This window comes from Terrapene carolina, unplaced genomic scaffold (genome assembly GCF_002925995.2).
Source record: "Terrapene carolina triunguis isolate 2854851 unplaced genomic scaffold, T_m_triunguis-2.0 Scaffold68, whole genome shotgun sequence".
Taxonomy (NCBI): Eukaryota; Metazoa; Chordata; order Testudines; family Emydidae; genus Terrapene; species Terrapene triunguis.
Window position 1 is genome coordinate 66220791 of NW_020664419.1, and position 22519 is coordinate 66243309.

The following is a 22519-nucleotide window of genomic DNA, read 5'->3' on the forward strand; positions in this document are numbered from 1 at the left end:
GTAAAACAAACCAGCCAAACTTAGTATTTGTGAAAGTTTGTGAAGTTATTTTCCTCACCAGGAACATCTTAATGATTTACTTACTTTTTAAATGGCTTTTGTGACTGATTATTATCCATGTTGGCTGTAGATTCAATTAAGGGAGATTTCTTTTCCCGTTTTTCACTATGAAGCTTAAAGAGAGATAAAATGATGCAATTCAAATGATAGAATGGTATAAAATACACATATTTAATAAAAATGTTATTAAAAGATACTGTCTTCTGCAGAATATAAGAAATCCTCTATTTACAACACATATAACTTAACACCCCCAAACAAGCATATGACAAATAACTGTATATAGCATTTGCCTTGGGTAGTTAAATACAGTGAAAGCTTTGCCTAAAAAACATCACTTTTCCTTTGAAGATTTTCAGATCAACTTCACTGACCAAATAGAACAAGAAAGAGTGGCACAGAAGGACAGTTAAGCACCTCAAGTCAAACCCGAAGGTTAATTCCATATACTAATCTGAATTAGTTATAGCTTGCATATAAACACACATGCACCATAATACATACATATAAATAGAGAGAGAGAGAGAGAGAGAGAGAGAGAGAGATATCTCTAAAAAGCCTACCAGATTTTGCTTCTTTTGTAATTCTTCTAAATATCCTAGAATATCTTCATCTGCTACATCAAACGCTGTCTGACCCTGGTGTGGAAGGGAAAAAGGTAATATATCATAATTATAAAGAAGGATTTAAAAAATAGATAACTAGTCACATGATCATGTAATAAGACACACAACCGTAAGTATGAGCTAAATGTCATCACAAAATTGGTAGCATTCCACCTGTCTAGCAGTGATTCAACAGAATTTTGCAAATCCACTTCTACCTGAAGCTGAAATGAGCAGGAAAATATACATGCTCAGAAAAGCATTTCTCCATGGGAAAAAAAGATTTTATTGTAGTAGAATTTTAAATTCCATAATGCCATGAACCCAGCTTAAAAAAAAAAAAAAAAGTGTTTGAAAGACACTTATCTTACTCTGAGCCTCAATGGGTTTTAAACAGCTAAGAGAGTCATCCTAATAGCTGCTTGTTATATGGTGCTCAAAGAAGGTTGGGGGTGAGTAGGATGATCAGCTCAGATCAGTGATATATGGGAAATGGATGCCAATTTCATTTAGCTGGAGAATCTGCAACTTTCTATTTCTCACAGGTCCATGGATCAGAACAAAGTTAAAAAAATTAACTTGCACCATGTAAACAGATAAAAGCAGTGCAGGTAACACTGCCTATAATTACGGTTGTCTGACACTTGCCCTTATAAGAACGAGTTTTCAGTTGCCTATGAGTTTACCATCTTTAACCATTTCGACTGAAATTTACTGTGTCTACCTTAAGCTGAATAAATGCTGAAATTCTTCAAAAGTAACTGCTCAGCTATTTCTTCAAACAAGATTAAGGGAAAACATGTTGTTTAGTGATGTTAACAAGTTTCTTACAAACTGTTTAAATGAGAAACTAGTGCACAAATGCTTTGGAGCAAGGACTTGACATTTGACATGGGGATCACCTGGGTTTCAGGCATGTGCTGTTTGCTGTCCCCATAAAAATTCACCCAAATTTGGCCAAGCTCTGAGCCTCTGAAAAACTCAGTTCACACATGCTCAGTAGACAATTTTTAGAATTTGGCAGCTAAATTCTCTGAAGATTCTGTCTAATGAGCAGGTTTTCTGTCCAGGGCCGCAGGGCTGAGAATTTCCCTACAATAGCTCCTTCTGGTATCCTTCATTCTGATGTTTCCTAACTTTTGAGTGCTTGACTTTGCAACCCTAACATTCTTTAATGTATTTTTTATGTAATACTATTAACAATGTTATCTGAATTATCAGGTTACTTTATTTTATTGTATTTGGTAAACTGTTTCCCCAATCTTCCCCAAGGCTGACTGAAAAGATGCTGAGAGGGAAAGGATTTTTTTTTTTCTGTTGTTCATAATATAAAACACTCCTTTTACTTTAAAATGAATATTTTTTCTTAAAATAGTTACTGTAAGTCTTTAATATTAACCGATAAGGAGGATTTTGGTAAAAAATAACCTTGCACCTAAATTTCTTAATATTAAATGTTCTCTCATATCTGATGTTGTCCTTTTGAATTAATGGTTTTCAAACTACAGTAATATACTTTAAGGGTATTATGGATTAATGATGCTCCTTTAGTTTCATGCTTCACAACCATCAAGGCATGTCATTAGATTGTAAGACACACCCTTAGTCACTGTATATAACCTTGCAGGGGCACCCTCTTTTTATTAAGGGCATAGCTCAAGGTAATATTTACATCAAGTGAATCATTTTTAAATGTTTAGGTAATAAGCAATTTTAATAAAAATACAAGATCTATGAAGCATTTTTTCTCTCCAGATAATCTGTATTTCAAACTGAGACATGTTCTGACTCATCTAGTCTAAAAAACCAGTTAAAATGAACACCTGTCGGTCAGTAGTTGTTCACTACAGAAAAGGAATTTTTCCAGAGAGAAATTGACCAAACATAGTAATGATGCCTTGATCAGCTCTGCCAGGAGCCTCTCTGGTACAAATTTCCAGAATGCCAAAAGCTCATTCTTTAGGAAGACATTCTCTGTAACAGTAATGTGCTGCAAGTCAATCAAAGCCAGCTCTGCTTATGCTCTACGTAGCTGCAGAGCTATAGTCTTTTAGATGTAACACAGACTATTTAATATTGTGAACAGTTCATGATCCTGCCATCCTACAGTGAAATAAACAGTTGTTCCAGTATGAATAGTAGTAGTTGAGGAAACTGGATTCAACTATTATTCTGATTTTGCAGCAGCTATTTTTTCAAATGAAAACCCATTTCCCCGCTCTAACCTAAAACCAAAACATTCATTACTATTAGAGTTTCTCCCTACCTACTGTGACTTTAGTAGTTCATAACTACTCTGTTTCAATTTTGCCAGCTGTAAAATAGTGGTAGTAATACTTACCTACCACATAGCAATGTTGTATGCAATTTTATTTTGAAAACTACTATATCAAATAAACAATATGAACTAGCCAGTGCTAACTGCTAAGATCGAACACAGGCCACTGCTGTCACGGATTACAGTGGATTCAGAAACTGAAAGAGGTTTCCTTTTGCCCACCCACTTGTCTACCTGGTGCAACAAAAAGGTCCTAAAATCTGATTTGCTGGGAGTTGAGTTCTGATATTTTAAGTATACACAACTAACTTCCCTTCAAATCAAAAGCTTTGTTAACTTTAAAATAAAGTTTCTTCTCTATGAAGTGACTATGATAGGGTGACGAGATGTCCCAATTTTATAGGGACAGTCCTGATATTTGGGGCTTTGTCTTATATAGGTGCCGATTACCCCCCATCCCGTCCCAATTTTTCACCCTTGCTATCTGGTCACCCTAGACTATGAATAAATAACCATTTCTGACTCAACAAATCTGTTCCCTATATGTATTCAAAAATCACATAACTTTAATGACTAAAGAAAGCTTTTACTACTGCTTTTCATTCCAGTTAGCCTTGAAGAACCAACACAGCTAAGAAGGTGGGGGTGGTGGCAGGGAGAGAGGGAGAGATTCATTCCTCTTTGTGCCTAAACAATCTTTTTTACAATAAGGACCAATTTATGCAAATATCTGAAAGGTAGGAGAGCTGTTCAGGTGCTGTGGAGCATATTAATTTAGCTGGCACAATACTGATCATTTATAAAGAATAATAAAGTCTGAACTTGCAGCGTACATTGCAGGAAAAAAGGGTCTTTTTACTTGTAAACTGAACACAGACATGTAACAGAGAAACTGCCATACTGGATCAGACCACTGTTCCACCTAATCCAGTATCCTGCCTTTGAAGGTGACCAGTACCAGCTACTTCAGAGAAAATGCGAGAAACACTGAAGTAGGGATAATCTGCCCCTAGAGAAAATTTCTATCTAAACCTCAACAGTTAGAGGCTGTCATATCCTCTTCCAAAATTATCCTTTTTAATATTTGTTGTTATAACTCTGGATATTCTTATCCACAGAGGCATCAAATCATTTTTTAAATATTGTTACCCCAAATATCAGGTGACAGTGTTCACAGGCTAATTGTACATTCATAACAGGAAACAGTTTCAGTTTTAAATTTGATCCTGTTCAGTTTCATTGAGTGGCTTGTTCTTGAATTATGAGAAAGAGAAGACTAGCAGTACCCTTATCTTCTTAATATCATTATTATCGTTATTTCAGGTACATTTACAATGTATCTCCAGTTGTTATTCTCCTCTCTAAGATTAGAGAGTCCCAGTCTCTACATGGAAAAACCACCATCTAACCAAAAATCTAACCATTCTTATCACCCATCTTTGAACTGCTAATTCCTTTTTGAAAAGAGATAACCAGAATTGAATACAATATTCCACATGAGGGCATACCACTGATTTATATAATGGCAATATTTTCTTTGTTCTCCATCTCATTCTGTATACATGTTAATATTTTGTTTGCTTTTCTGACACTGCTGTGCACTGGAGTACAGGTCTTTACTGAGCTGTCCATTATTAAGCATGGGGTGAAATCCTGCCCCCACAGAAGTCAATGTGAGTTTTGTCAATCCAGGTCTTTCTTTATTTGATATAGTCCATTTAGAACCCATTACTTTGCATTTGACAATAGCAGATTTTATTGTTCATTATTTATTCAAAAACAGACTCCAAAGAGAGACTGCTGAACTTGAATTAATATGCAAATTAGATACAATTAACTTAGGTTTGAACAGAGACTGGGAATGGTTGGGTCATTACACTAATTGAATCTATTTCCCCATGTTAAAATATCCTCACACCTTCTATGGGTCATCTCGATTATCACTTCAAAGGTTTCTCTCTCTCTCCTGCTGATGATAGCTCATCTCAATTGATTGGCCTCTTACAGTTGGTATGGCTACTCCCACCATGTTCTCTGTATGTATAAATATCTTCTGTGTGTTCCATTCTATGCATCCGATGAAGTGGGCTGTAGCCCACGAAAGCTTATGCTCAAATAAATTTGTTAGTCTCTAAGGTGCCACAAGTACTCCTGTTCTTTTTGCAGATACAGACTAACACAGCTGGTACTCTGAAACCAGATTTTATTGTGTTGCACATTTATCCATTTTGCTGGAAGAAGTTTTATAAAAAAACCCATATGCCCTATAAATCACCTACAAAGCACACCACAGGCAACCAACACTTATTAGCTGATAGCCTTGTATTCTTTTTTCACATTAGTTTTTAAAGATCAGAAATAATAAATTGTTTGGCTGTCCACCCCAACCAAGAGAATATTTAAATATATTCAGTTTTAAAACTGTCAGTCTGATTCCTATAGAATATGCATTCACACAAACTGATTATGAATAAACAAATAGATAAATATGCAGTTTTAAGCCTGTCTTCACTAAGTAAATCTGTTGGTTGGTATGCCATCATCTTGCAATGTCTTGAATCCACCCAAAACAGTCATTGCAACTATTGGTTGCATCAGGTAGTTGCAGTGCATGAGATTCCATCTTCAGATCTGGCTAAACTGGTGGTGACTTCAACAATTCCCTTTCTCCAGCCCACAGGAATAGCTGAAAGGCACCAATACACACTGTCCTACTCAATTAGTCCCATTATGCAGTGATTTGTATTTGGAAGCTTTTATTTGGAACCAAAGGCCCGTTTCCAACAACAGTGCTGTGAAACTACATGAAGTCCCAGATGCACTGGTAGAACTCACAGCAAGCTGGGCAGATACAGCAAAACTATGTCAAAAACAGTATAGTTGTAGATGCACTTAAGTGTGGCAAGGGTAAGGACAACGACTAAGTCCTTCAAGCAAACATTGTCTGACCAACTGTTTCCTCCTTGCTTGTTGTAAACACATCCTGTTTGTACTGGACAAATGACCCAAATTATGTTTTGGTACAAAAATCAGCAATGAAAAAATTAGCAGTATTGGCATTTAAAAATGATCATAACAGCTTCAGATTTAACAGCTCATTAAGATAAAGGAGAGGAGTTCATACTTATCTTTATTGTTTCAATCAGACTGATAGCCAAACAAAGACAACCATGCACCCACTTACGGCTATTTTAAGCAAACCCGGGACTGGAAAGGGTTCTGCCTCTTTGATACAGCTTAGATGTGTGCTGCACAACGGTAAGCCAGGCAACATGTGGTCTCCTATGCTTCCTACATCCCAGTTATGGTCTTTCAGTTTCTGTGGAATCTTTTGAGTGTGTGCCTGCAGCCTCCAAGCAGTGTCAGTTTACAGATAAAAAGCGTGAAATAGTCACTTTCAGAGGTGTAAACTGCCTCATTTATCTCAATGACCTTAACTCTGAAATTGAACCATTTATATATTAGAACTGTAAACACACTTCTTGCTGATCATTTTAGCAAAAATATCCAGCATAGCTAAATATCAAACTTTAAAGATGCAGAAGACCTATTAGTTTGTGTGTACAATCCATGTCACCCAGCTGCTCTGTAATAGCAAGAATGGACTCTGGGTGGCTCCAACGAGAAGGGAAAGGGGAGTGCATCTAAACAGATTATCTAGTATATTCAGTAGAGGCTGACTAGGAAAGTTTGTGGGAGTTCATTCTGCAGCTTACTCATTTCAGCAGCTGACAAATAATTTCAGATTCTCAAAAACGTTCAGCATACCACGTGGATTTAAGGGTGTGTGTGTGCACGTGTGTAAGAAATGTAGGGTATCATCTCAACCTGCAGCCATAAGCCTCTATATGGAAAACTTCAAAGAAAGACCTTCTCCACCTTTTAAAAAGAAGTGTCCAAGGAGGGGAAAAAAGTGACTCCCGACACTGAATGAAACAAGACAACTTCAAGAATCATCTTAAAAACAGGTCAGAGATTTTGAGGGGGGGAAAAACCTGTTCATACTGTCTGCAAACTCTTTTTTCACTGGATCCTGATAAAGCTTAGATCAAATTCAGCTACATTTGATTGACTCATCTCTGTTTTGTGAAGGAAATTTAAAGCTTGCCAGATGGAAATGTAAAGCTTGACAAGTGCCCATAAGTAACAAGGCTACAGTATTTGTGAAAATCTCTATGGAAGTTCTTACACAAAGCTATTCCATCAGGAGTGTGTTAAGAGATAACAGGTTGGTCTGGGTCACAATTTGCTTGACCACTTCAAAGATAAAAGCACTCCCTCACCTGGAACCATCATCTGTGGGCTCTACACTTATAGTACTCTACAAATAGAATATTTTAGTGATAATGGAAAACTTATGTACATTTATATGCATAGTAAGGCCAACGTTTTCAAGCCTGACTGCCTAATGTAAAACAGCTAAGTAAATGTTTTATTTTCAAGAACTATTGATATAGGCTTATTTTCCTTAGGTAAAATGACTTTGCAATAAAAGTATTTGTTGAAATGCCTTCAATCCACACACAGCTAGGCACCTAAATAAAAGTGTCTTGGTTCTCAGGAGCTGCTCAGCACCCACAACTCAGATTAATTTCAATTGAGTTGTGGGTACTCAGCATCTCTGAAAGCCACGCCACTGATTGGGTATTTTGCAAAGTTACAGATGGAATATCTCAGCTGCACAGGTCTCCAGCCACCACTGCTCAGTTTCTCTTGTCTGCCTCTCCTCTGTCCGTTCTTGCCTCAGTTTGACTGAAGATATCCAAGTTTTCTCTGGGACAGTTCTCCAGAATACCAACACCACCACCTGCACCTCCAGGCCACAAAAAAGTCTAAGCACTCACTTGGTAAAGGAACTAAGTTTCAGGGCAGATTTAAGAACAAAGATTAATAGAGCTCAGTTAAATCAATTTCTGACTTTCTGATGCAACTGAAATATGTTGTCTGAGTACAGTGTTATCTTCTGGTTTTCAGTGGTTCTGTGTGCATTAATACAGGAGCACAAAGTTGTTTAAAAGACAAGTTCACCTTTTTTTAATGTTTTGACTCTAAGTCTAACCTAAACTTTTAGGCATAATGTTTGATTTTCAAGATAAACTACAATATTACCCTTAAGTGGTTTCCTCATTATATAAATGATAGATATTTACAAACTTATTTCCAGTTTAAGTTTTTACGCCTAAAACCTTCCTTTTTTTTTTTTTTTTTTTTAATATTTAAGAAGGGCCTTGTTAATTAATCCCCATACACCTTAAAAGGTGTGCAAGAAAATTCACATGCACTACAGGAACTGAAGAGTGGAAGTGATTCAGGGTCCAGGTGAAACAAGGGAAGCGACCAGAGCCTCAGTCCCTATTGGCCTGCAAAAACAATTTCAGTCCTTGTGAAGCTTATAAACATCATAGGAATGTTTGGATTTTGGGGTAAGCAGGTCCGCTGCAGAGTTAAGGAAGTCCACAGCTCCTAAGCTCTGCCCCAGGGAAGAGCTGAGAACCTGCAGCAAGAAAACATGAAGCTACACATTGATATATCATTTAGTAAGCCCAAAGCTGTCTGCTATGTTTTCCAAGTACACAAAAGCAGCAGACAGCGTTAACACTTTAGTGCACATAATACAAGAAGAAATTGCTTTTAATAGTTAATTTTGCCATCCCGCAGCTCAATGTTAGTCAAAGACACCAGCATTCACCTAGGTGAAACATATTAAAGCCAATCTGGGGTTCAAGCAAAGCTGCCGAGTTATGATGAACCAAAAAAGTTAAGAAAATGTCCCGGAAGTAAGAAACTGAGTAACATTAGAAATCAAAAATTGAAAGGCCTTATTTTATTTAACCCTAAACATTCAGAAAAATTCTACCACAGCATAAGTTCTCACTAGTTTTATTTCAAATTTAATTTTCAAAGAAAAATAGCAAAGCATATGGGCAATTGTTGAAAACTCAGTACAAAGTCATTTTAGAAAACAAAAAATTTAAAACAAAATCTGAACACACAAGCATGCTGGTTCTCGCAAAACATGCATTACAGAAAGTACCATGTACAGGAACGGCACATTATTACTACTGTTCTTACCCTGGCTTCTAAAGTCACTTTAGAGACCAGAACTTTGCATCTTGACAAGGATTACATAAAAATCCTACCACTTTGTTGACAGTCTCCGTATCACACAGGTTTTCCACTAAAATTCGACATGCTTCTTCTTTACCCCAGTGAGCAGCAGCATGAAGTGGTGTCCAGCCATCATAATCTTTAATATTTACATCGTAGCCAGCCTGTATTAAAAGCCTAAAGGAATTAGAAGAATTAGATCTAGTATACCACTGACAGTAATAATTAAACTGCCACTAAGTGATAAATTATTTTAAACGGTTTTAATTTTTCTTGCCTTCATTTCACTTCTCACACACAGGGGTAACAGTAAATCTATGTTAAAAGGAACACTCAATTAAAAAACAACAAAAAAACCATATCTTCCCAAGAAATATTTTCAATCTTAACACAATTCCCAAGATTACTACAACAAAAATTCAGAAGTTTGTTTTTCCAGTCTGTTTTGTCCACATGCATTTAACATTTTATGTACTCTCACAAAGAGTTCTCCCTCTTTGTGAGAGTCTTTTTACAGGAACAGGGGACATAGTAAATAGGCAATACTGTACATAGAAACAACCCATCTAAATATACACAAAACAAGATGAACTTAAAATATAAATCCATGCAGGTGACTTTAAATCTTAAAATATGTAGAATCTGTTTGGCCAATACAAATGTGCTTAGATTTATGTGGCCATCCTGTATAATAAGGCTGGGCACCAGTGAATTAGAGGATAAGAGAAGTCTGAAGGTTTGCAGGGAAAAAATGGAGTTATCTTGATAAGGATACATCTTTTAAAGCCCTTCCCTAAGTAATCCTTCAAGTTTTGGAATAAAATTACTCATTTTCTTCTCTCAAACCTGGATTGCTTTAGTCTGGACTACTTTTACTGCACAAAAACAGCACAGTAAATGATGGTTGTAATCCAGGTGTTTTATCCCAAAGATAACAACTAGCATTAAAGAAAGGTATCCTTTTTCCTTAATATATTAAGTTAAAATATACTTCAGAAATATGGATATTTTTGCCATAGTGATATTGAGGATTCAAATTCAATATGTACAATACTGTCAAGTTTTGAATAACTTAAGTAAAGTCATGACACTGTTTAAAGTTTCAACATTAATTGAAAACAGGAAACAACTGTGAGAAATAGGTAATTCTAAAGATCACAAGGTTCCAGGATGTAATCCAAAAAGTTTCAATAATATTAACGCCAAGTTATTTTACACTAACATCTGGACAAGCTTGGAGACATGGAAAAAAATCTACCATTTAGAAATAATACTTACTTTAAAACTTCTGTATACCCTTTAGCAGCAGCGACATGAAGTGCTGTACCACCAGATTTTGCATGCCTGACATCATTTATACGGCCACTGTTAAGCCACTGTCTTGCATCTCTAAGCATTATCCGTTCTTCTTCTTTTCGAGCTGCCGCTATATCAACCCCTAATTGAAAAAAAGAGAATAGTTTCATTTCAAACATAAGCTCATCATTAACTGATAATTCCTGAACATTCCTTGCATGTGGCAATAAAATAGGGTGACCAGACAGCAAGCGTGAAAAATCGGGACGGGGGTGGGGGGTAATTGGCGCCTATATAAGAAAAAAGCCCCAAATATCGGGACTGTCCCTATAAAATCAGGACATCTGGTCACCCTACAATAAAAACACTGGCTAAACAATATCATTAATGTATTGGGGCAAACGTTAAATGGATCTTTTAAAATAAACTCTGAGAAAGTGTGGGCACATCCATTTTGTATGCACAAATGCATATTTTTACATGCAAATCCTCTAGGATCATTTTCAAAGACCTACTAAAAACTGGCCTTTTAATTTTAAACTTTTATGGTCAAGACAATACTACTACTACAGTGGTCACTATTAAATAAAAAAAGATTGATTAATTTTTGTCCAACTATCATACTATTACATCTCAAATAATGTAATGTTATTTCCTAAATAATGCAGCTTCCGATAATGTTGAAAAAACAAGGTGAGGGGGTGGCAAAGGGGTTCCGATTGTGTGCACAAAGACATAAGCAATGGCTGCTGAAAGTTGTTTCCCACAATTAAGACATTTTTAGAGTTATTGCTGTTTTCCAAAGAACGTTTCGTAAAAAGTAGTTTCTAGCTTCTCTTTTTGAAATAATGATTTTCACCCTGGTAATCTAGCCTTGGAAAAAAGCTTTCAGCATCAATAGCAACAATATATCATGAACTTTTGCCTCAGAAATCTCAGAATACAAGTTTTAGCAAAGACTGTATATAGCATCTCTCATAGAAAACAGTTTGTGGTACTTTATAAGGAAGGGCAGAATAGAAAGAGCACTGAAAGTTCAACAAAGCAATTTAAGTAGCGTGTTTAAAGTCTATAAAGTTGATAAAAAGGATGCTGAACTGTTAAAGTGAGAATGTACCAATCTCTTCTACAGCATTTTTCACAAATAGATGTCAAAGCACTTTACAAAGAAGGGGAGTATCATACTCCCCAATGTGAGTAGGAAGCACACAGCACAAGCATTTTAATTGATTAGCTACAGTAAGAGGAGTATAGAAAACTATAATTAACAGAAAACAGGAAAGAGATGGGGGCTGTAGCTAAGCAAGAGTCTGCTATTTATGCTGAATGGGAGAACTGGACTCAAGCATAGCTGAGAGCAATACACAGGGGAAAACAGCTCTAGGAAGTGTGGTTATCAAAAGCTCAAATCAAAATTGGTTGACCTGTAATAGAGAATTGGGGCTGTTTGAGCTAAAACAGTATACAATAATAAAAAACAGAAAAAGAATACTACTCCATGTCTAAATCCAAACTGCACAGGGATTTTAGATGGATTGAATGTAATTACCCAAATAATAATTTGGCTAGGACACCAAAGTTAAACATCTGTTTTTGCAAAAATCACCATGTGGCTTTTAATGAGCACAAGTGGACAACGTGGTAATTTGTTTTATGATGGTATATATGGCAACATGCTGTTTTCTTGTCTGTAACATCAATTTAATTTTCTATTCCTCCTTCTCTAATAATCTACAATGTGTTTCAAAAAGCATTTCAGCAATACAGTTTTCTCTTTGCCTTCCTTCTGCAGTGAAGTTATTATGCGAAATTTGATATTTCCATAAGAACGGCCATACTGGGTCAGACCAAAGGTCCATCTAGCCCAGTATCCTGTCTACCGACAGTGGCCAATGTCAGGTGCCCCAGAGGGAGTGAACCTAACAGGTAATGATCAAGTGATCTCTCTCCTGCCATCCATCTCCACCCTCTGACAAACAGAGGCTAGGGACACCATTCCCCTTACCCATCCTGGCTAATAACCATTAATGGACTTAACCTCCATGAATTTATCCAGTTCTCTTTTAAACGCTGTTATAGTCCTAGCCTTCACAACCTCCTCAGGTAAGGAGTTCCACAAGTTGACTGTGCGCTGTGTGAAGAAGAACTTCCTTTTGTTTGTTTTAAACCTGCTGCCTATTAAATTTCATTTGGTGACCCCTAGTTCTTGTATTATGGGAATAAGTAAATAACTTTTCCTTATCTACTTTCTCCACATCACTCATAATTTTATATACCTCTATCATATCCCCCCTTAGTCTCCTCTTTCCCAAGCTGAAAAGTCCTAGCCTCTTTAATCTCTCCTCATATGGGACCCTCTCCAAACCCCTTGTTCCATGGCAACAAATACGGAAATCAAGTTTTAACTTAATTGCAGAATCATGCAGAAAGAGATACTGGGTTGAAAAAGATTTCTCATTCAAACAAGAAGCTATGATGACAATATTAAGAGTATTTTTATTAATACTTTATAAAAGGTTAATAAATTACAGATGTTGCTGACAGGAATAGTGTGTGTTATAAATGATTATAAACACATCAGTAGAAAGTATTATAGATAATTTATAAGCAGCCTACTGAACTTTTGGACATAATTAATTGACTAAAATACCAAAGATTTATGAATCCTTTATAAAAGTATGCTAAACAAAGTCTGGTCAAAACCACAATAATACATGACTCTAAAGGTTCACAGAAAACCTACTTAGCCAGGAGGCTAAAATTTACAAGCTATGTGTACATACAAGAGACAGTGCTGTGGTGGGAAGTTTAGAATGCCTCCAAAGGAAATAAAGGACATCTTGTATATACCACCAGACCCAAGGTTGACTGATTTAAAAAAAAAAAAAAACGATTTAAATCAGCAAACAAAACATTGGTTTAAATCATCAATTTTAATCATATTTTGCATTTGTACTTTTTAGTTATTGTCCTTAAAAAATGCTGATTCTCACTGGTTGGAAGCCATTAAAACATGTTGATTTGCAACTAAATATAGCCCTTTTATGGTATTTCCTTTTGCTAACCAAGAGGATACACTATGGACATGTCTACACATACAGCACTGCAGCTGCATGAATTACCCCCAGGGAATTCTGCACCACTGAGTGTGTGCAGAATTCATGTCTCCCACAGATTTCTTTGCTTCGCCGCAGAAAAATGACTTTCTGACAGGGATGCAATGGGAAGCTGCAAGAGCAGTCACCACTCCCTACCAGCGCAGGTACAACGTTTCAGGGACCCAGAGCAGACAGTGGAGAGGTAAATCACCACGGGGCTGGAGACACCTCATCCAGTGGCTACTACCTTGAGCCAGGATCAGCTGCTACTCCCGGCTGGGCTGGAGACAGGAGAGGACGGGACCTTCCTCTTCCCCTGCAAGGAATGGCTGGGGCTGTGTCAGACCCACTGCCAGAAACCTCCCCCAGCTGCAGGAAGCTCAGCATCCTCCCCTGCTTTCTGCCCCCATCACTCCTCAGCTGTGGGGGAAGGGGTCACTGTACATAGAGCTGCTCCCCCATCCACCCAACCCCTGTGCACCTGGACCTCCCATGCCAAGACACCTCTGCCAAGCTTCACCCAGTACATCCAGAACCCCCCTAGCCCTCCATATCCAAACCCCACCACACTGACCCTCAACCCCTGCATCTAGAGCCCCTTGCACCGAGACCCCCCCAACTGAGCTCCCTGCATTCAACCCCCACACCCTGACGCACCACCCCCTGCACCACCCTGAGCCCCCACATGCTACTGACCACCAACTAGCTCCACCCAGATCCCCCCACCAAGCCCCACTTCCCCAGCACCCAGACCCCTCTGCTGAGCCCCAACAACCGTCACCTGGAAGCCCCTGCAGAGTCCCATTGCACCTGTACCTGGAACCCCGCAATGAGCCTGTGCATCCAAATCCCACCCCACCTAGACCCCCCACTGAGCTACCTGCAGCCAGATTGCCCCACACAGAATTCCTCTCACCCAACACCTGGTTCCTTCCCACCCCCCCACTTGGATCCTGCCTGGTTGAGCCTACCTGCCCCACACCTGTTGCACCTGGCACAGAGGGGCATGGTCTGAGGGTGTTTCTGGGGCAGACCCAAGCCATGTGGTGTGTCAGGGTCGGGTGCAGCCTCTTCGCTGAGTCCGTGTCCTGCGGGGTGAGGGGGCTGCAGGGTGATCTTCCACCTTCGTGCAGTCAGTGGCCTGTGTTCCCCACTGCCATGCTGGAGCTTCTGCATTGAGTTATTGACAAATAAAACTTGAAGAATTTTAAAATATTGTGCGCAGAATTTGTAATGCCCTCAGGAGTAATCAATGCAGCTGCACTGTTGCAGCGCGCCTGGTGAAGATGCTCTACATCAACGGGAAAGAGCTCTCCTGTCATCATAATAAAACCACCTCCACAAGCAACACTATGTCACTAGGAGAAGCTGACCACACCGGCGCTTATGTCGATGTAACTTACGTTGCTCAGGGGGTGGCTTATTCACACCTCTTAGTGACAAATTCTGCCAACACAGAGGCTATGTCTACACTACATCTTATCTATACACATTTATTTAAGCAATTATATAATTTAACTTTTTACTAAATTAAATTTTTACTTGTGATTTGTGGCAAGCTCTATTTGGATGGCAATTCAAATTCAATTTCAAATGCACAAACAGCATTGTAATCTTTTTATTAAATAAAGCTACCTTAAATGTGCCGGATATTTAAGAAAAAAGTTTATCAAAACATGTTTTACATTTAAAACTAATGGATTTATTAAACAAAGGAAGTAGTATCTGCAGTTAGTGAACTGAACTGATTGTTTCTGGTCACCATGTCCTTCAAGATTTTAGAACTAGTTCATCTACCAGAAAAGACTACTGCTTTCAAAAGCTGGTCTAGTACTGCAGCCAACTCTGGTTCCAAGTGCCTAAGAAATGACTTCTAAGACCTTCTTTAAAACTCAGCAGCAAACATGTACTTCTTAACATTATTAAAATCATTTAAATTAAATACATGAAAATAGATTATAAATAAGTTTAGGTCTTAACATAGCTTGCCAATTTCAAATTGAATGTAAAAAGAATTTAAAAAAAATACAAGTCTGTATTTAAACAAACCCAATATAAATAAAAAAAATCCATTTTTATTTATTTGTAAATCATTTATTTTTATCCACCTCACCCCAAACCCTGTCAAAATCTTCTGGTTCTCCTCCACCTGCAGCAGCAGCTTTATCTAGGTAGCTCTTGGTGAATACTGAGCTTCTCCTCTCACACCCCATCCCCATGAAGAGGCTCCCCATATTCACTTCTCTTCCTGGTAGGAAGGGGAGCCGAAGTTGGTCAGTTATCTTCTCTCCCAACTTAAGGGTGAGGTGTAATCCTTGCACAGCTCCTTGCTCTACCCAAAACACATAGGTGCTTTGCTCACTGCCTAACTCTTCTTAGTTTAAGCCATGTGTTTGCTGCCTCTGCTTTCCACATATGTATATTGTTTTCATTCAAATTTCCTTCCTTTGCCTTCACAGCATCTTTCATTGAAAAGTTAGCCTAATGTTTTTTCCAGGACAGCACCTCATTTTTCTTGCTTCTTCAACACTTTCGGTATGTTTCTCATTTTGTCTTGCCCCAGACTTATCTTGATCAATTTCAATATCTGGGTGGGGCAGAGCCAAGGTCTCCCAGTTAGGTGCACTAAGCAGGTAAATTCCAGAGTACCTGGATCGTGGGTGGGGGCTTAATGGAACATTCTGAATACTGCTCTTCAATTTTTGCCAAAGTTGTGGCATGGAGGCAAAGATTCAGAAAGGAAAAGAAGAAAAGAGAAGGGACAATGACTGGAGTTGGTGAATCTAGAAACAAAGGGATTATGGGGGAGAAGGGTAGGGACAATGGTACAAAAAAAATCAGCAGAAATTTAAAATATCTGAGTTTTAAGCTGTAAAATGCATAGTGTGATGGTATCACTGGACTGTGTAGAAGTTGTGAAGGTGTGCTGCTATACCCAGTTCATACTGGGCCAAGTATCTATATTCCCAAGGCAGATTCCACCCTGGGAGGTCCTGCAATGCCTCTTAGAGCCTATGTGGCTGAGGAACAGGCTCAAGAACATCAGGTCTGGAGCCAGTAAAATTCTGGGTAATTAAAAGTAAATAAGATATCTGAGGGGTTCAGATACTACAGTGATAGATCTATGTAACAATTTACATACAGATTTAAAATACTTGCAAGAAAGATGCTTTCACAATTCTCCCTTCACTAAACCATTAAATATATTATCTGTTTTTATTGAGTGTTCACTATTAACTCCAAGTCTGAAAGAAAGCCAAACACAAAAAAACGATTTGTAGTTTGTAATAGTCTATGTGTAAAGTGCTTGGTAATCTTCTGGAGGAGGAGCACAATATTATTATATTATTGATCTGAGCTTCTTGTTCTTGCCTTACAATTATTAGACTAGTAAAATTTAATCTCTGTACAGATTTATAGTCATGTGAACACTAACATGACTAGTCCTGTGGGACAGGAACCACTTCTGCAGGTCCACTCCCCAAACCAACCCCTCCTCTCAACCCTCCTCTGCATCCGGCCAGGAGAAATGTATGTTTGCCTTGGCCAGGGCCCAGTGATGGGCTAATCCAGCCCTGGATGTGACAGTCCATTTGGAACCTTCCCATGACCCAATGGAGGTCAGGATCCACTGTTTGGAAACTGACCAAAAGCAGTTAAGGCAAAAGCCTCTCATGACAGACGCGGAAAGTCATGACATTTGGAAAAGTGTAAATACCACCATTAGTTTCATTGTAAAGACTGAAAATAATATAGATACTTAATGCACTACATGACATTGTAACATTTATGAAGTTTGAGTTGACTTCAAAAAAGACAAAGATGTTTTCCCATTGGTTCTCAAAATAATTTAAAAAGTTGTACCCTCATTAAAATAGGAGGAGTGCTCACTGATGCAACACATTTTATTTATTTAAATTATTTAAACAGATTATAGTAAATTTAGGATTTAACACGTTGTCATAATTTCAAATTTAATTTTAAACAGTTTTCAAAGAAATTTATTTAATTCAAATAAAACATTTAAATAAAAACAATTTTTTTAAATTATTAATTTGTATTTACTTTGCCTTCAGGGTATGATACAATGCATACATTTTTTGTTTAACTCTTAATCTATGTGCTTATTTTTCCACCTTTTTTTATTTTGTTTGTTAATATTCTTTTGGCAGCAACAGTTGTAATCCTTTTATTACCACCTATGGTAGGCAGCTTATGATATTTGATTCCTTATTTTGGCACTAGGAATTATTTTTAAAAACCTTAAAGAACAGTGCTAATATCTGGTGAGTTTTACATTGTTTTGTTTACAAAGAAGAATACATATACAAATAATTTATCCTCGTATCTGGAAAAGACTTGCCTAACTAAGCTTCTGTTTACATTACACTTTCTTTCCTGGTGATAATACTATTGCAGACAGGGTACTTAAGTTTCATTATTCATTGCACACTTGCCCCTTTTACAACTACATGCCAAAGCCCTTATCCTGCAAACACTTATGCACAAGATAAACTTTTTGTACTGAGTAGTCCGTGTATAAAGTGAGTTCACCTGTGTGTAAAGTTACTCATTCGTGTTTGCTAGATAGGAGCCCAAGACCTCTTCCAATCAACGAAAACAGAAGGGTCCCAATGACAGTGAGGGAGGAACTTCATAATTAAAAAAAAAAAAAAAACTCCCCATAAAGGCTTATGTTTGTACTTCTCAAGGTTAGTCTTATATACATGGAGATCAAATTTCCACTGTCAAACAAGAAAAGAGTGAGAGTCAGAAAAAGATGTGCCAATTTATATAAAACATCCTGTGTTACAATTGGCACCAAAATGGGAGATGAACTTTTCACATCCTAGAGCAGGAAGAAGATATACTTAGAGACACTTCAAATACATGTCCCCAGTATTTGTACAGAAAGTAAAATGTAAACATGTTTTAGATTACCTTAAATGGATTTTCCTCTTTGCTTTTGTTTTCAAAACTCAATATTGAGGGCAGAGGAGGTAAAACAAACAAAATCAAACCCACTGCTTCTCAGACATGTAAAATACTTTCTCCAAGTGGCCCATAGATGGTGATGTGGTGCCTCTCAGCTCAACAATATTTGACAATTTACAAATGCTTGTAAACTTTACCTCAGGTAGGCTAACAACTCAAAAACTGTTAATACAAAGGACAGATTCATAAATTATTGGCTAAATGCTTTAAAAACTTTGTTCAGAAAAAAGTTTTATATAGTAATTTTTAAGGAGACAAAATATTATGCTGCTCAGCAAGCATTTTATAAAAACAATATTGAAATGCTGAATCACTGTTTCAGCGCACACTAGCAATATAAAGACATGTTTATGGGTATACTATTGAAAAAATCAACCCACTTTTTATTTCATGTAATAAATGTTTCTATATATAAATATAGTAGTCGTATGCATTTGTATGCATATAAACAAAGTTGAGTCAAACACTGCATTTAACTGATCCACGCCTATAATTATTGTTTACATTGAAAGATAACTATACACCCTCCGTCAAATAGAGATGATGATCTCACTATTATATATTCATCTCCACAGCACTTTAACATTCCAAAATGCATGAGCCACTTCAAGCAGCATGATTCTTTTTATTTTAACTGCAGCTACTTGAAGTGGCTCATGAGTTTTTGAATGTTACAGTAAGTGCTGTGGAGATGAATTGGTGGGCAGAGACCAGATAAGGTAGGTGGTCAAAGATGCCCCATTACCACCATGATTCTGCAATATATAATAGTGAGATCATCTTTATTTGACAGAGGAGCGTATAGTTATCTTTCAATGTAAATAATAATGATAGGTATGTATATATTCTATGTATTTCTTCTCTCCAACAAAATATGGAGGTTTTGCCTCGCACAATTACTCCCGCCCAAGGGCCCAGGAATAGGTAAGATTTGGTCCTGGTCAGTGACAGACAGCTTTTCTGTATGAGAATGTCATAGTCACAGTTCAGGGCAACTGCACCTGTATTCCCCCTCGTGGTCCAGCAGAGTACCAAAGTTTTAGGTTTCTGGCTCCTAAGTTGTCATCTCTCTTTGGTGGAGAATCATGCCTCTCTCTCTCTTGAATGTGGTTTTCTAGGCTGCACAGTTCCCTGACTGCATGAAGAGTTCCCCCAGCAAGTAAGACTGTCTAAAGCAGGCCTGCTTTGTAAAGAAAATTAAGAAAACAAAATTATCCCATTCTTTTTCAAATTCATGTCCAATGACACTCACAATGGGATCTGTACATCAAGAAAATTTGGATCACTATGAAAATCTCCTTTGTGAACATATACTTGGGGTAGATGTGGATTTTTAGCTTTAAATGCTAGAAGGAATACATTTCCTCAGTCACATTTTTAGATTTTTCTTTTTGTTCTGGGCTCAAATTTTATCTTTTTATTTGGGATTGGTCTTGTTGGCTAAGAATAGAAAAGTTCCACAGCATCTGAGAATTACTCAGATTTTTCTTGGGTGGTTCTAATTTTTTAACATAGCTGAAATCAACTCAGATTTCCACTGATACTGCAACAGTAGTGCAACCAGCCTATAATCTGTCATGTATATATGAAACATACTTCTATCCCACAATTTACCTTTGTGAATTTAGTGCCTCTCTGTCAAGTCCCTTTTTGTGTAAGATGTGTGCTGTGTTTTGATCAAAGTCCCCAGCACAAGTTTCAATATACTTATAGGAATTGAACACAAATGTAGACACAAAATAGTAGTCTGGGGAAAGCTGACTAGTTACATGACGCAAACTCTTTCCTGGTCTACCGCTGGTTCTGCTGTGGTTCACTGCAGATAGGAGCATGGAGTCTTGCACAAGTAGCTGGAAAAAAGGAGGATGTGCCAACCTGTTAACTGCACTAGATACTCAAGAGTCAATTAAGGCAGGAATCAAGAATCAAGACCCTTGGCTAGGAAGAAGCCCATATATCCACCAAATCTGGATCCAAGGGAATGACTCATCAGAGAAAACTGAAGTCTGTAATGCAGTGCTTAAAGTGTGCCAGTTGCAGATCCAGGAAAAACACCAGTATATCAGTTCACATCCAGAAGTTTCCTTACCACCATAAGGATTAGAAACGTTTTTTTTTTTTTAAATTAAAGTTTAAATTCTCAAGAAAGTGATAAGGCAATCAGAGAGGTGCCAATCAGGAATCCCAGAAACACAGGATCTAATGTCCCTTAATTGTGTATGAAAAAAAATTACAACACTTCTGGGATAGAAATGAATAATTACACCATAAAATTCTGCTATGGTCATTGCTTTTGAAACTAGTAATCTTTCTTATGTTCTGTTTAATATACAAGATTTAGATGAAGAACTAATGTTCTTGGTCTCCAACAAAAAGAGATGTTTAAAAGTTATGTTAACTAACAGGACAGTGACATGCCATCAGTTTTGCTATTACTAGCATGGGTCTCCAAGAGCTAACATCATGCATTCGAACAAAGAGCCTTGTCCCACTGTGACGGGTTGGATCACAGAAACCCCCTTGGGAGCTGCCACCCGATGTGCCAAGACTACCCCTGCTTCTGTTTTCCCTGCCAGCTCAGGACTCCAGCACCCCGTCTTGCTGAGCCAGCCACTCCTGTCTGGCTCCAACACAGACTCAGGGTCTGAATCACTTGTCCCAAAGCTACAAGTTTACCCAAAAACAGCTCACAGGAGTGTGCTTGTCTTTAGCACTCAGATGCCCAACTCCCAATGGGGTCTAAACCCAGATAAATCCGTTTTACCCTGCATAAAGCTTATGCAGGGCAAACTCATAAGTTGTTCGTCCTCTATAACACAGATAGAGAGATATGCACAGCTGTTTGCTCCCCCAGGTATTAATACATACTCTGAGTAAATTACTAAATAAAAAGTGATTTTATTAAATACAGACAGTAGGATTTAAGTGGTTCAAAGTAGTAACAGACAGAACAAAGTAAGTCACAAGCAAAATAAAATAAAATGCGCAAATCTATGCCTAATCAAACTAAATACAGATAATCTCACCCTCAGAGATGCTTCAGTAAGTTTTTCTCAGACTGGACACCTTCCAGGCCTGGGCACAATTCTTTCCCCTGGTACAACTCTTGTTCCAGCTTAGGTGTTATCTAGGGGATTCTCCATGATGGCTCCTCCCTCCTCTCTTCTCTTCCACCCCTTTATATATCTTTTGCATAAGGCGGGAACCCTTTGTCTCTCTGGGTTTCCAACCCCCCTCACTGGAAAAGCACCAGGTTAAAGATGGATTCCAGTTCAGATGACATGATCACATGTCACTGCAAGACTTCATTACTCACTTGCCAGCACACACATATACAGGGAGACTCACAGGTAAACAGCCATCTGCAGACAATGGGAGTCATTAAGATTCCACACCATCATTAATGGCCCACACTTTACATAATTACAATAGGCCCTCAGAGTTACATTTTATATTTCTAGTTTTAGATACAAGAGTGGTACATTTATACAAATCAGATGATCATACTTAGTAGATTATGCACTTTGTAATGATACCTTACAAGAGACCTTTTGCACGAAGCATATCCCAGTTGCATTATATTCACTTATTGTCAGATTTTTATAAAACTATCCCAGTTACATTATATTGACTTATTATCAAGTTTTTATAAAACTATATAGACTGCACAACGTCACACCCACCATATAAAAGTTAGTGGAGGGGTGATTTATCAAATAGCACTGGGGGTTATGTCAATGACAAGAGAAGGCTGGTTTTATTCTACAATTTAATAAATAATATTATACGGTATACCTGCCTCAGCACAGGATGGGGAGGGGGGAGGAGACACAGAATCAGACTAGATGTCCCTAGAGGTACCTTCCAGCCCAGTATTTCTATTATTTCTTTTTAATATTTTTTAAATTAGGTATGTATTATGTTTCCTTGCTCAGCTGGGGGTGAGGGACCATCAAAAGTTAAGGCATGTGGATGGGGAGATTCTCCTCCAACAGGAATGCAGGTTTACACAGAAGGGCATCCTTCATGGGCCGAGCTCATTCGAGGCACCCCATAGCTACCTATATCTGTTATTGCTG

The 22519-nt window shown here is 37.9% G+C and overlaps 1 protein-coding gene across 6 annotated transcripts in view; it reads right to left on the reverse strand.

Moving 5' to 3' along the window:
- The window catches only part of PPP1R12A (protein phosphatase 1 regulatory subunit 12A), a 200349-nt gene that overhangs the window by 71599 nt on the left and 106231 nt on the right, over nucleotides 1–22519 (reverse strand). For all 6 annotated transcript variants that reach the window (XM_024196693.2, XM_024196691.2, XM_024196689.2 and 3 more), the window contains exons 4-7: nucleotides 10330–10489; nucleotides 9084–9228; nucleotides 624–698; nucleotides 85–173 (exon numbers count right to left, since the gene is read on the reverse strand). In XM_024196693.2, the coding sequence (XP_024052461.1) occupies nucleotides 85–173; nucleotides 624–698; nucleotides 9084–9228; nucleotides 10330–10489 (469 nt within the window). The remainder of the gene's footprint in view (nucleotides 1–84; nucleotides 174–623; nucleotides 699–9083; nucleotides 9229–10329; nucleotides 10490–22519) is intronic.